Source organism: Parasteatoda tepidariorum, chromosome 2 (genome assembly GCF_043381705.1).
Source record: "Parasteatoda tepidariorum isolate YZ-2023 chromosome 2, CAS_Ptep_4.0, whole genome shotgun sequence".
NCBI classification, from domain to species: Eukaryota; Metazoa; Arthropoda; class Arachnida; order Araneae; family Theridiidae; genus Parasteatoda; species Parasteatoda tepidariorum.
Genome location: NC_092205.1, coordinates 24,072,891 through 24,086,492, shown reverse-complemented (window position 1 = coordinate 24,086,492; position 13,602 = coordinate 24,072,891). Strand labels below are relative to the sequence as shown.

Genomic DNA, 13,602 nt, shown 5'->3' with positions numbered 1-13,602 from the left:
AAGGACCTGTGGCACGACAGCGCGAAGCTCTACCGCTCAGCTACCGGGTCAGCACTCAGCACTGTCACTATAAAAAAAATGGTTAAAGAATTTAAAAATGAGAAATCTTTAATTTTGAAAAAAGTATTTGTGTGGGTTTTAACTTTTATGGAAAAAAGCACATCCTTTTAATAACTTATTTAAGTAAAAACTAAACAATAGTTTATTGGCAAAATTAATATAAAAATTGCACATTATTATGTTTACAACAAGATGCCCAATGGTTTAATGCAAAGAGCTTTCGACGTTCATAATTTAATTTGGTTAAATTTTGTTTTCCTTTAGTATTTTCAATTTCTTTCAAAGTTACCCCATATAGCTGTTTTCGAATTATCCTTTAGGGTTTTCAGTTTTAATAATGCTGTTCCAGTTGTAATAATGTTTTTCCAGTTTTAATAATATTGATTCAGTTTAATTAAACGAATTTATAATGTTTCTTTTTATGTTCTGCTTGGTGTTTTTTCGATTTACCTCTTTCTGCAACCTAAACTGCAAATCTTTGTATTGTACACACTAACGTGAGCAATTGTACGTAAAATAATTTTACGTCCCGCAGTGGACAGATCGTAAAGACACGGCTTCCGGTAGAACACCGAAGTCAAACATCACTTGCTGCTGTCAATGAGCTGGTGGGTGACCACTTTGATCAGCCTGCTTAGGGATCGAGGGTGCACGGTATCGGTCCTCGTTAAACTGTTCTGCAGTAAAGTGCTCGATTTCGCGTGCATGTTGGAGGGTTACAAAAGCAGGGGAGCGATCCCCTCTGCAGAAGATCAAAATTGTGATGGCATGCCCTCGGGTCATCCTCCGGGATGTTTCCCAGACCGTCGCCAATAGCCCATTGTGCAGCTCTAGTGCGACGTAAATTAACAACAACAACAAAGTCTAGAAATCATGAGAATTTTGTGCTGATGTTTTAATTTGAAGCACCACTGTATCTAAACAATGGAAATGTAGTCTTTTTAGACAATATTTTGAAACCAGAAAACCAGCAGTCAAAAAATTTAAGTGCTTCTTTAGTATTTATTAACTTAGACTGATCTATTTCTACAATGTAACAAATGTTTCCTAATGTAACACTATCAACTATTATCAAATGCATTCGATGAAAGTAGGAAATTCGTGAGATGATAAAACTTTTTATCACGTTTGAATAATCAGCTGAAATAGCGTCAGCAATAGGAAAAATAATCTTTTGAAAACACTGAACGATAAGCATTCCCACAGTGTTCGAACAAAGAATGATATTTTAATGATTCTGCTCTCATTACAAACAGAAATATTTTAGAAGCGTTTCATGATGCCATCTTTGTCTGGAAAAGTATTTACGTTCTCGTGGAAAATTGTAAATTATTCGCTGTGTCAATTGAAGAATGCGGAGAGATTAAAAAGTGCTGTGATTAGTACTGAAGATTTTCAGGACACCAAATGGTTCTTAACGCTGTACCCAAAAGGATTTGACAAAGGAAGAGTTGGCTTTATTTCATGCTTCCTATACAGAAATAAGAAGTGCGAGAAAAATGAAAATGGTTTTCCAGCATCTTGTTCATTAGAAATACTTAATCCAAATGGTGAAATATTGGCATCTATGGAAAGAAATTCCCTAGATGAAATTGGGATGGGTATGTATAAATTTTTGAAAGTAGAACAACTTGAACATGATATGAAAAACTGGAAGACTGACATCTTAGAGATCCGTTGTCAGTTATTTGGTGAAAACTACAAACAACAATCTGTTACATGTGAAGCTGTAACCGAAATACAAAATAAAAAACATTCATTCGACTGGAAGATAACAGTTCCTGTAATGCAAGACTGGGTAAAAAAGGTTAAATGTCCAATCGAAGAACGACATCCGATTAATATAATTTTGACTGTGTCTGAGAGGAAAGTTTTTTTAAAATTTGAAAAATCAAAGGAGCAACCATTAGCGGAATTTTGGAAGCTCAAAATATCAATATTAAACCAAGAAGGAATGGAAATAGATTTAAAAAATTCTTCTCATGTATTCAAATCATCTGAGTTTGAAACTTCATTTGAGAAAAACCAGCTAGAAGATAAAAGTGAAGCATGTTCCATGTGTTCATTTAAATTGGTGTGTACAATTTATATTTCTGATGGTACTTCAATGTCGAAATTTGTAAATTATTCTTACGAAAATGATACATGTGTCGGACTTGGTCTGTTGGAGATTCCTAAGTTACCTTTGCAGAAGGATTTAAAGAAGATGCTTTTGGAAAAAGAACATACTGATTTGAATTTGCATGCTGGAAATGAAATCATTCCAGTTCATAAATGCTTATTGTCAGCCCGATCTCCTGTTTTCTCTGCCATGTTTAAGCGAGATATGATGGAAAATCAAACTGGCGTTGTGGATATTCCTGATGTAAAAAGTGAAGTTCTGTGCTCTTTTGTTGAATATCTGTACACTGACATATTCTCTAACACTGATTTTGATCATGTTTTGAACCTGTTGTTAGTGGCTGATAAATATCAAGTGAATAGCTTGAAAGAAAGATGTTCAAAGATATTGATATCCAAAATATCCACGGAGAACATTTATAAAGTGATCTCTGTCGCTGATTTAGTGAATCAAGTAGCCTTAAAGCAGCTTGCATTAAACTATATCAAAACGAACAAAATGGCAATTATTCAGTCACCTGAATGGTCTGAATGGGTGGAAAAAAACATGAAACTGGCTATTGAAATTTTGACTAAATTATCAATAGATTAGATCAAAACAGAAATGTTTATTATTATCACAAAGTTACTTAGTTTAAGATAGAAACAAAATGATATTTTTTTACAGGGAAAACATTTTCTAAATATTTTTAGTGCCATTGATGTGATTTTCTGTATCTGCATGTATGCATTCAATTATATATTAAACAGGATTCTTAACACCAAGTATCGTCTATCTAGATATTTTATTCGCATATTTTTTTGTAAACTTGCTAATAGAAGTATTATATATTTCACTTTTTTTTATGAACACTGGATGTGTGGAGTCTAGCCCGATTGTCAAATGATAAGATAGAAACTTTGTTCTAAACACGTATATCTATCAATAGCTTCGTAGTAAGTGCATAAAGTTATAAATAAAATGTTATTCTTAACATAATAAATAGCTAATAAATGTAAACAGCATATTTGGACAAAATGCCAAATTTTTTGACGTGTATTGAGGAGATTCAATAATTCCTGATGAACTCATTGTTGAGCCCCATTTTACTTTTATTGTTATTTTTCCTGTTTTGAAAGTTTATCTATTTCATTGGTGCATTAACCTTTATTAGAATTTAGTGCACAAAACATTTACCGCAATATGTTAATGTGTTACATTACTGAGTGTCTAATTATTTGCATGCATTTCTTTTATTTTCGCTTAATGCACTGTTTTTCTGTTTTAAAGCTTATTCTCGGTTTCAAAAACAACTCCATGACAAATAAGTGATTGTTACGAACTAATTTATCTCTACTTAAAAGAAACATATAGTTCAAAGGTTTAGGTTCCATGTTCTCCTATGTTTTTTAGAACTAAAATGATAGACATTAATAAATTTTAGTAAAATTATTTCTTAATTATTTTGTTGAAGATTTTGCTTTCCTGTGCAGAAATATTTATCAAGTGCAGTTGATTATTTTTGAAAACCATTCATTTCATAAGGATTCGAAAGACACTTGGATAAAAGTATGACAAGTATATATTAGAAATACTTTTTAGGAGAAATAGAATCTCCTAGTTACTTAAATAATAGCAAATGAATTAATAACAATAACAGTTAACTGGCATTAAGACATTCTTACTCACGTAAAAATGACCTCATTAAAAATACTTATCAAAAGATAAGAAAATGTAAAGAATTCAATCACTTTCTTTTTCTTTCAATAACTTTCATCATCTTTTTTATTTTATATAATGTCCTAGAAATTGTTAACACGATGATAAGTACAGTTATCAATTTATATTTTGATTTTTAATTTGATAATAATATTGCATCTTTTTTCCATTTAATTCTTTACTTGGTTCTGAATTTACATAATATAAAACAGGTTCAATTAAAACAAAATATAAAATGGGATTTCACAGCATGGTTTATTTTTTTAAAAAATAAAACGAAATAATATTACTGTTGATTGATATTACTGAATATTACTCANGGTGCCATCCCCTCTGCAGAGGATCAAAATTGTAATGGCATGTCTTCGGATCATCCTCAGGGATGTTTCCCAGACCGTCGCTAATAGCCAATTGTGCAGCTCTAGTGCGACGTAAATCAACAACAACAACAACAACAAATAACTATAATTCATTAAGCACGATTGGTATCAACTATAAGTTAGCGACTTTTGCGGAATAGTACCTTTTTATTCTGAAATTTAACGGTTTGTATGAAAGGTTATATGGGTGTCCTTGTAAATTTGTATTTACAAAGACACGGCTTAATAACTGTCTTCTCAGTTTGAGAAACAAATAGAAATATTAATGAATGACAGCAAGAAGAAGTAGGCTACAGCGGAATTTGAATCCACTACTTTGACGCTTCATGGCAGTTAGCGGAAAAACAATATTGTAGGACAAGGTGCAAATTTAAAAAAAACATGTTATTAGGGCCTTCTTGGTGGGGTGGTTGTCTTTCTGCCAAATGCTCCGAAGAGCTGAGATAGTGGGTTCAATATCGTTGTACTGTTTTTTTTCTTCATTTTTTTATTGTCTGTTCTGCTTTTAGGTAAGAGATAAGCCATTCTTCGCATTAAGCACAGAAGTCTGTATATATATCTAAAACAAATTATATTTACTAACACATCCATGGCTAAGCTTTGATTCGAACCCACTTCCTCTACTCAAACAGCGTTTGGTGGAAGAACCAGCCTGCTGTAAAAGAATAAAAATAAAAAAATAGATAATTAAAATAAGGTAATAGGTATATATAATGGAAAAATAGATGAATAAAATAAAAGAATAGATAAATAAAATTAAAATAAATATTAGTATTCCAAGTATTTATTTGTATTTGTGTATTGTTTCACATACATTATAAACCCTAGTCAAGTTAAAGATTGTTGTTATTAATTTACGTCGCACTAGAGCTGCACAATGGGCTATTGGCGACGGTCTGGGAAGCATCCCTGAGGATGATCCGAAGACATGCCATCACAACTTTGATCCTCTGCGGAGGGGGTGGCACCCCCGCTTCGGTAGCCCGACGACCTGCGCGCGAAGTCGAGCACTTCACGGTAGCACAGTTTAACGAGGACCAATACCACACACCCTCGGTCCCTACGCAGACTGATCCAAGTGGTCACCCACCCGCACACTGACCGCAACCAGTGATGCTTGAGTTTGGTGATCTGCTGGGAACCGTGTCTTTACGATCAGTCCACTGTGGGGCAGTCAAGTTAAAGAATAGATCGCTCCAATTAGAGAAAGACATTACAAACATGCATCTAATGTAACGTGGAGATAGTGGATTCGTGTCCCAGTAAATGTCGTTTGTGATGTCCTTCTCTATCTAGGTCTATTTTGACTTGACAAGGGCATAAGCCGAGCCTTTGTAATGAGTAAGCTATCCTGGTAACAATTAATAAATATACATAAATAGCTGCATCCAGGGTTGCACTTTGTGTTAGATTGCGAACACTTATACTACTAATACACTGTACACTTACTATATTCGTGCACTTTATGTAAAAACAGTATATCGAGCGCCGATAATACACACACTCTGGTATTTCGAAGGATTAGTAAAGTGGTCTCCGAACCGTTTAATGAGCGAAGAAGTCTGTATGTTTGTATAACAATAAATAAACATAAATAATTGAATAGTTTAAGTTTGCAATGGGATTTGGACCCATCTCTACGCTTCCATTTTAGGACTCTGGATCAGTTTTGTGGCGTAATAATTAAGCTACTGATTTAGTTTAGCTTGTCTGGGCATTCATGCATTTATATATGCATGTTTTCTGTAGGCTTAATTTTTCAAATGTTAGTAGGGGAGAGTCGGGTAGCCCCGCCCAGCGAGTACCCCCGCCCACTGTCAATTTCATATGTAAAGAATATTTTTTCAAGTCAATGGGCCATCGGACATTAATTGTTATATTAAAAGAAGATTATTTTCAAAGTTTCAACTATTTATGCAGCTGTTAACATGGTAAACAATAGTTTTGAAAATATGTTGAATACAGTAGTCATGAAATTAAGAAAAATTGGTTGAATGTTTCCCCTAAACTTCATTTTAATACTAAAAAAATTTTTTTTCTATACATACAGCATTAAAGTATGTAGTCTTAAGTTTAATTTATTCAAAGAAAGAAGTCTATATGTGAAAAATTGTTCGAGTAATTACAAATTTACAAAAAAATTGGGATTTCGGGTAGCCCCGCTCACATGAATGTCGGGTATCAACAACCAATTTTATTTCGTCGATAAAAGTACGGTTGCAAAGATTATTATTNATATAAATATGTAATAAATAAAATAATTTTGTGATAAAAATGATAAACGAGGTTTACCTATTGTCAATACATTAGTCATTTTCCTTTACACCTGAAAAAACAGTCAAAAAACATAATTTTTGTAACTGGGCTGGGCTACCCGACACATTTTGAGAAGAGCTGAAAAACATGTTTTTTTTTAACTTCTATTTTTTTTAAGTTAAACTATTATTTTTTGATTTATTCCTTCTGCATTATTTAATTAGATGATAAAACAATAGAAACATACAAAAATATTGATTATTACTCAATATTATTCAGAAATATAAGCAATACTCCTTAAGTGAGCGGGGCTACCCGACTCTCCCCTACATAGAGAAAGAAACTATAAACCAATCTTAAACAAATGTAACAACCGTTTACTATGTGAAGTTATTAAACTGGTCATTTTTTGCGCAATCTCAAACTCTACTACTAAAGTTAGTTTTGCTAAAATTCACCAAAATTCCTGCAATTTACGCGTTTCAACACAAATACTGTTCCTATAGGAAGTGAAAATACTCTTCAATTATTTCTGGGATTTAGTGAGGGACTTAAAAAAATTGATATTAATAATTTATCGGAAATAGACAGATTTAAACTAAACGTTCTTTTTTAACACATTTTTTAAAAAAAAATTTGATTTAAATAATAAATGTTGCTTTAAATTAAACAGTTATCCTTTTTTATTACTTTTCAATAACAAGCACTTCTATTCAATATTTTTGATCTTGTCCTAACCTTAGTCACAAACATTCAAGTTTCACCTCACCCAATGCCCCTTATGACAAGTCCCGCTACATTAAAATGTACCAGCAGTTTAAAAACAAAATTCGTGTTATAGATCATTTTTTAAATTTTGTTTTTAAGCATTTGAAATGTGTATTTAATCTACTTTCTAAACAAAACAACAGTAATGGATGGGTGTGCAATTTTTCCAATAAAAAAGAAGAAACAAGTATATAATAGGATTGGATAAAAATATTTAATCTGCAGAAATCAAAATGTGTATGTCACACTTTTTGGCATCTCCCCTTCTCCTTCCCAGTAGGACGGCGAAGTCAAGCATCACAATCTGCGGGTGGGTAATCATTTTGATCAACTTGAAAAAGGACCGAGGGTGTGCGGTATCCAGCTTCATTAAACTGTTCTATCATAAAGTGCTCGACTTCGCGTACAGGTCATTGGGCTACCAAAGCGGGGAAGTCATCATCTATGCTAAAGATCAAAATTGTGATGGCATGTCTTCGGATCATCCTCATGGATCCATTCGGATCATCTCCCTAATCATCACCAATGGTCCGTTGTGCTAGCCGTGGTGGTTAAAGGGTTAGAACTCTCGCCTCTCAATAAGATGGCCCGGGTTCGAATCCTAGCGATGGCTGGTTGATACGAATTCCGCTCCCGGCTCGTATCGACCACATTGCTGATGTAGAATATCCTCAGTGTTAAACGGATCATGGATTAGAGTCCCCTTGCCATCAGGCTAACTATACTGGTTAGTTCCATCAGAGAGTCCTCCACGAATTCTAGTTTCTCCCAATATTTGATCCAAGAGTTCTCTTGTCTTTTGAATTGGCCTCAAAATTACAAGGCTACGGAGTTGAAAATTGATAGACCTAAACCCAAAACTGGATTTAGTTTTTAACAACGATTATAAAATATGGAGAGAAAAAAGCCAATTGTACAGCTTAAGTACGAAGTAATCAAACCACTTCATTACACACCAAAGGCGCTGGGATGGAAGAACTGTGATCTCCCAAAGATTTTCACTATTCAGCAAAATCTGCTAGGCCATTCGGCACATTTACGAAAATGTATTTTTTTTCTCTTTTTATTGCGAAAACACAAAAAAGGTACAACTTAATTTGCTTTTTTTAATTACTTAATTACTTAATTTGCTTTTTCTTTTGGGAACTAAAAACAGAATGTATAAGTATTGTTCTAGGTATCTATTTCTTATCTCTTAAACTTCTTCAAATCTAATTCCCTCCTTACAGTTGAAAAGCTCGTCTGTCAATCGCATGGAGCTCCAATAAAATGTGTCAGTATCATCAGAAATTGAGTCATATCAATAGGCTTATCTTCAAAAAACTCTTCGCATTTCTTTTATGAAAATGAAAAATTAAAAAGGTGCAGCAGAGAATAGGTGGATACAGATTGGTTTGTTTTATAGACGAATGCAGCATGAAGTTAAGGAAAAAAAGTTCCAATTTATTTATATATTGGAGAAACTTATCTTAATTATTAAATACATAAAATTTTTCCGTGATTGACATACTCCGTAAACAATGTTAAACTGGAGGGAAGTATCATAGTTTTGATTATCATTTAATATTTAAGATAAAAGTTATTGCCCCACTCTCACTAATTTTTCAGAAGATTATTTCTAACCTTGCTTCATACTGTCATGACACAATTATTAAATGAAGCATTCTGTTATTTTTTACAATACTGGAGAAATGATTAAAGAGCATTTCAGATATAAAAATGTTATTGATGCGGTAATTATGCTTTGATTTATTTTTCACCAAAATTAAGGATTTATTTTTTTGCATTATTTCATTCAGTTTAACGAAAACTATTAAGTCACGAATGAGTTAGTAAATCTGAATACAGCTTGAAATGCGAGTTTACGATAATGGACAAATCTTAAAATGCGTGTTTACGAAAATAGAAAAAGCTTAAATGCGTGTTTACGAAAATAGACATAACTCGAAAAGCATGTTTACGAAAATGAACTCAACTCGAAATGCGTGTTTACAAAACTGAACGCAACTCAAAATGCATGTTTAGGAAAATGGAAAAAATCTCTAGCTGTGTCCTCTTTCGTAGAAACGCATTTTGTACCGAGTTTATTTTCATAAACATGCATTTTGAGTCTTGTCCAGATTTCACCGACAATTAGCAAGGGAATTACGTACCCTCATGCACATAAATGAGTAATATGTTATTGATGTTTTACATGCATCTGATTATTTTTTGTATAACTTAAAAGGTTAACCAGTATGTTTTCATCTTTTATTAAAAAACAAATTTAAATAATAAAATATATTGGGAAGATAAAAATAACTACGTACGTAATAGTAGGTTCAATGTTATTATTTATATAAACTGGTATCTTTATTTGCTTCCCGTGCTCATTTGACAATCTGTCTATTCGGTATTTGACGAGATTTACCTATTGACAAAATCATTTGATTCGTGGGATAATGAAAAATTGCGTCTTTATCTTAGCTGTGAATTAATTTATTTCTCTTTTTTATTTTTACTTATCAAATGGTTATTGATTAGATAAAAAGGAAAGCAAGAGCTCAGTGTAGTCAAGGGGCTCATAGAATTAAGAGTCCTCAATTTCGTGACAGAAGGCCTGATTGTGGCGATAAGGTTAGCATTGAGCGCAAGCCGCCTTTACTTCCTGGGCAAGCTGATACCTATCAATCGGATGGGCCTGAGGATCGAACCCTAGTTCTTCACAACAGTTTAGTGCCTGATTTACTGAACAATCAAGGCTTATTCACTGGAATAATTATGCATGAAATCGTTAGACAAGAAATAAATTAGTAGAATATAGTAAGTCAAAATGTTAGCAACAAAATAACGTTTAATCGAAGAAAATTAAATGCATGCATATACATCGATCGGTCAAATTAGGAGCTTTAGTGAGCAAAGTGATAATTTCTCCCTCCCAAAAATATGTGTTCGCTGTGCCCCTTTCATAAACTGCGACAATTTTAAAAACCCCATCTCTCCCCTTCAAGTGTGACATCATTATGAAGGATCTTAAAATGAAACTTTTCCACCGAGTTTAGTTATTGTATAAACCAGATATCAGTTAAAAAAAATTATGAAAAGCAAATCTGAGAGCGTAGATATCTTATCATTTGCATGTATTACATGATATGAGCAACTACGTCAACAGATAAGAAGAAATAATAGTTCACGAATGGCAAATTTGCGATAAGACCAATGGTGTTTTAGGTTTTTATGGATAGAATAAAAAAATATTTATCACAGACGAGAACGGCTAATTTTCATATTAAGTTTGAATCATGTCGAACGAAACTGGAAAAGTATTCAAGTTCGACTGGAAAATTGGCTTCATCTGGAAATTCATTAATCGAGCGGTTGAATACGAGAAAACAAGTCCCATAGTTGTGGCTAAGCAATTGAATGGTACAAAATGGTATTTAAGAATGTACCGAAATCAATCATCACTTCCAGGTGGTTTTACGTGTTGTCTATGCAGGGAAAATCACGACAGCAAATCTGAAAATATATCAGTAACATATAAATTAGAGCTGATTGATATGGATGGGAAGGTTTTTAAATCAGTCATGAAGGAAAATATCACTTTTTCAAAAAAATCTAGCAGCGAAGTTGACAGTTTTCTAGATTCTAATACCGTGAAACTCTTAATACGCAAATATCCGGAAAAACTTACGTTTTCGACAGGAACTCTCCGCTGCCACATATTTGACGCAAGCTACAAAAAACAAGTAATAACGGTGGGAATTCCGACTGTGATCCATGCACAGTGGAAAATAGATATTCCTGGTCCTGAAAATTGGATGAAGAAAGTAAAAGTTCCATTTCACGAATGTACTCATATAGATATTATAATGCAAGATTCCTATGAAAGAATTAACATGAAAATTGAAAAAGTGGATTCGTTACAACCTTATAAAATGAATATATCAATATTGAGTGCTGAAAATCGTAAAATAGATTGCGAATTGTCAAAAAAAGCCGTCGAAAACCAGAAATTTGAGACTTGGATTGAAAAAAGTCAACTTGTGGACAAATCATGCTTCCACTTACCGTATTCGTTCACTCTGGTATGTTTCATTACTACTTCTGATGGAAATTCTGATTCAATCGCAGAGAATGGGAAGCTGGAGGATTCCTCTCCAAGTTTAAAGGCTTCTCCTTTAACTCTGCAAAAAGATCTTAAGAAAATGTTATTGAATGACAAGCATAGTGACGTAAAATTGAAGACACGTGACAAAATCATAGCTGCTCACAAATGCTTGTTGTCAGCCCGATCTCCCGTGTTCGCCACCATGTTCAATCAAGATATGTTGGAAACTCAGACTGGCGTAGTTGATACTCTAGATGTGGAAAGTTATACTCTCCAATCATTTTTAGAGTTTCTGTATACTGACACGATAACCGATGCCGATTGCGAGGAAGTTTTGAAACTGATGTTAGTGGCTGATAAATATCAAGTTGACAACCTGAAAGAACGATGCTCACAAATACTGACTGCAAAATTGAGCGTGGGAAACATTTGCCATGTAATTTCTGTTGCTGAAAGGGTAAATCAACCAGTACTAAAACTGTCTGCATTCGATTTTATAAGAGCAAACAAAAGAGAAATTCTTTCGTCCTCTGTTTGGTCAAAGTGGATGAAAGAGAATATGGAATTGGCTAATGATATTTTATTGAAAATGATTGTCGATTAAAACCATAACCACTTTATGTGAAAGTGAGTAACTCATTTTTTATAAATTTATATCATTGCTAGAATTTTATTTATTTCGAAGGTTTTCCGTTGACATAACAAGTATATTTTATTTTTAAAATCAGCAATTGAATCGTTTTTATCATAATATCGATGACGCTATAATATAGCACACATTACTATCATATTTGACATGACTTCCCAGGGTGGGGCAAGGACTTCCTCTGAATATTTCACTAAGGCAGCCTTCGGTTTAACCTGGACTGTCAATCTTTTCTTCCAATCACTTTAAAATCTGATACCACAGAATCGAGCCACAGCGGTTTTGGCCTTCTTCTTTTTCGATTGATAAAGGGCTTCTTTTAATCCATTCTTTCTGATAATATCGGAAGCAAATTTAATTTTTCTATTTTATTTTAATATTCTTGATGATATCTGGCTCTTTAAAAATATTTATAAATTTCTGAGTTAAAATGTTTTCATCAGAGGCCATCTTATTTAAATCATTAGCCACACAAAAAAATGCCTCTTAAGAACATTATTTTTCAAAAACTGCTATTTTTTTTCTCCATTTTTAGTTAGAGGCTAGTTATTTGAATCATAAATTAGAACTAGTCTGATGATCTGTTTTATGGATTAGGAACTTTTTTTCTGTGTAAAAGACGAGTTTTCAATAAAAGCGTTTTATTGGTCAATGAAAACAGCATACTTAAGTGCTTTTGTGAAGATTTATTGACCATACAGTTTAATAAACGTATGGAATTTTGAGTGTATTATAAAATTCATTGTTAACAGTGAATTAAAAAATTGCATGTTAATAGTAATTATAAAATTAATTGTTAATAGTGTATAATATGTTCGCAGTTGAATTCTTAATGTACAACAAATTGATCTAGTTGCGATTACTTGAGAAATATGGTTTCATGTAATATATTCGCCCTATTCTTAAAAAAGCAAAAGATATAAATATATCAACAAAAATGTAAAAATGAATAAAGATTTAGTTGTCGCTACATTATAAAATGAATTTCTTACCAGTGCATTATATGTTTGTAGCCAAAATGTTTTATATGCAACGAATTAAGTTGAGATTTGTTGAAAAACATGGTTTTATTTGATAGTTGACCGTATTTCTTTAAAAATAAAAATAGCTAAAATTATCAAAAGGTAAAAAATAAAGTTTAAGCTGTCGGAGCTATATTATAAAATCGATTGCCTACAGTGTATTACATATTTGTAGTTAAAATGTTTTGCATGCAATCAATTGACCAAGTTGCAATTTGTAGAAAAACATGGTTTGGCTTTATCATGGTAATATTTGCCGTATTTTTTTTTAAATGAAGAAATTTAAAAATAAATATAAAAAAAGCAAAAAAGCAAAACTGTTGTCACTATCATACCTTAAATTATAAATTTTCAATTTTTTTAAAAAAAAGGTTTACTTATTCAATTATAACCGATTTATGAAAACGAACGAAACCAATTCTTATCTCTCGTCAGTATTGAGATAACATTCATTTTTTAGAGAAAGATAATAAATTGCATTGTTTTTCCAAAATATAAATTGATGATTGTTGTGTCTTGAATTCCCTTGAAAAATAATTGAACCTTCCATGTTTCGTAAT

General features: G+C 32.6%; 1 protein-coding gene across 1 annotated transcript; it reads left to right on the top strand.

Moving 5' to 3' along the window:
* Positions 1 to 1,153: 1,153 nt before the first annotated feature.
* On the top strand, positions 1,154 to 13,277 carry LOC122268237 (uncharacterized). Its single transcript, XM_071187915.1, has 3 exons — positions 1,154 to 2,767; positions 9,808 to 10,056; positions 10,563 to 13,277. The coding sequence occupies exons 1-3, from the start codon at positions 1,337 to 1,339 to the stop codon at positions 11,976 to 11,978; spliced, it is 3,096 nt and encodes a 1,031-aa protein (XP_071044016.1). The 5' UTR covers positions 1,154 to 1,336; the 3' UTR covers positions 11,979 to 13,277.
* The last annotated feature ends 325 nt before the right edge of the window (positions 13,278 to 13,602 follow it).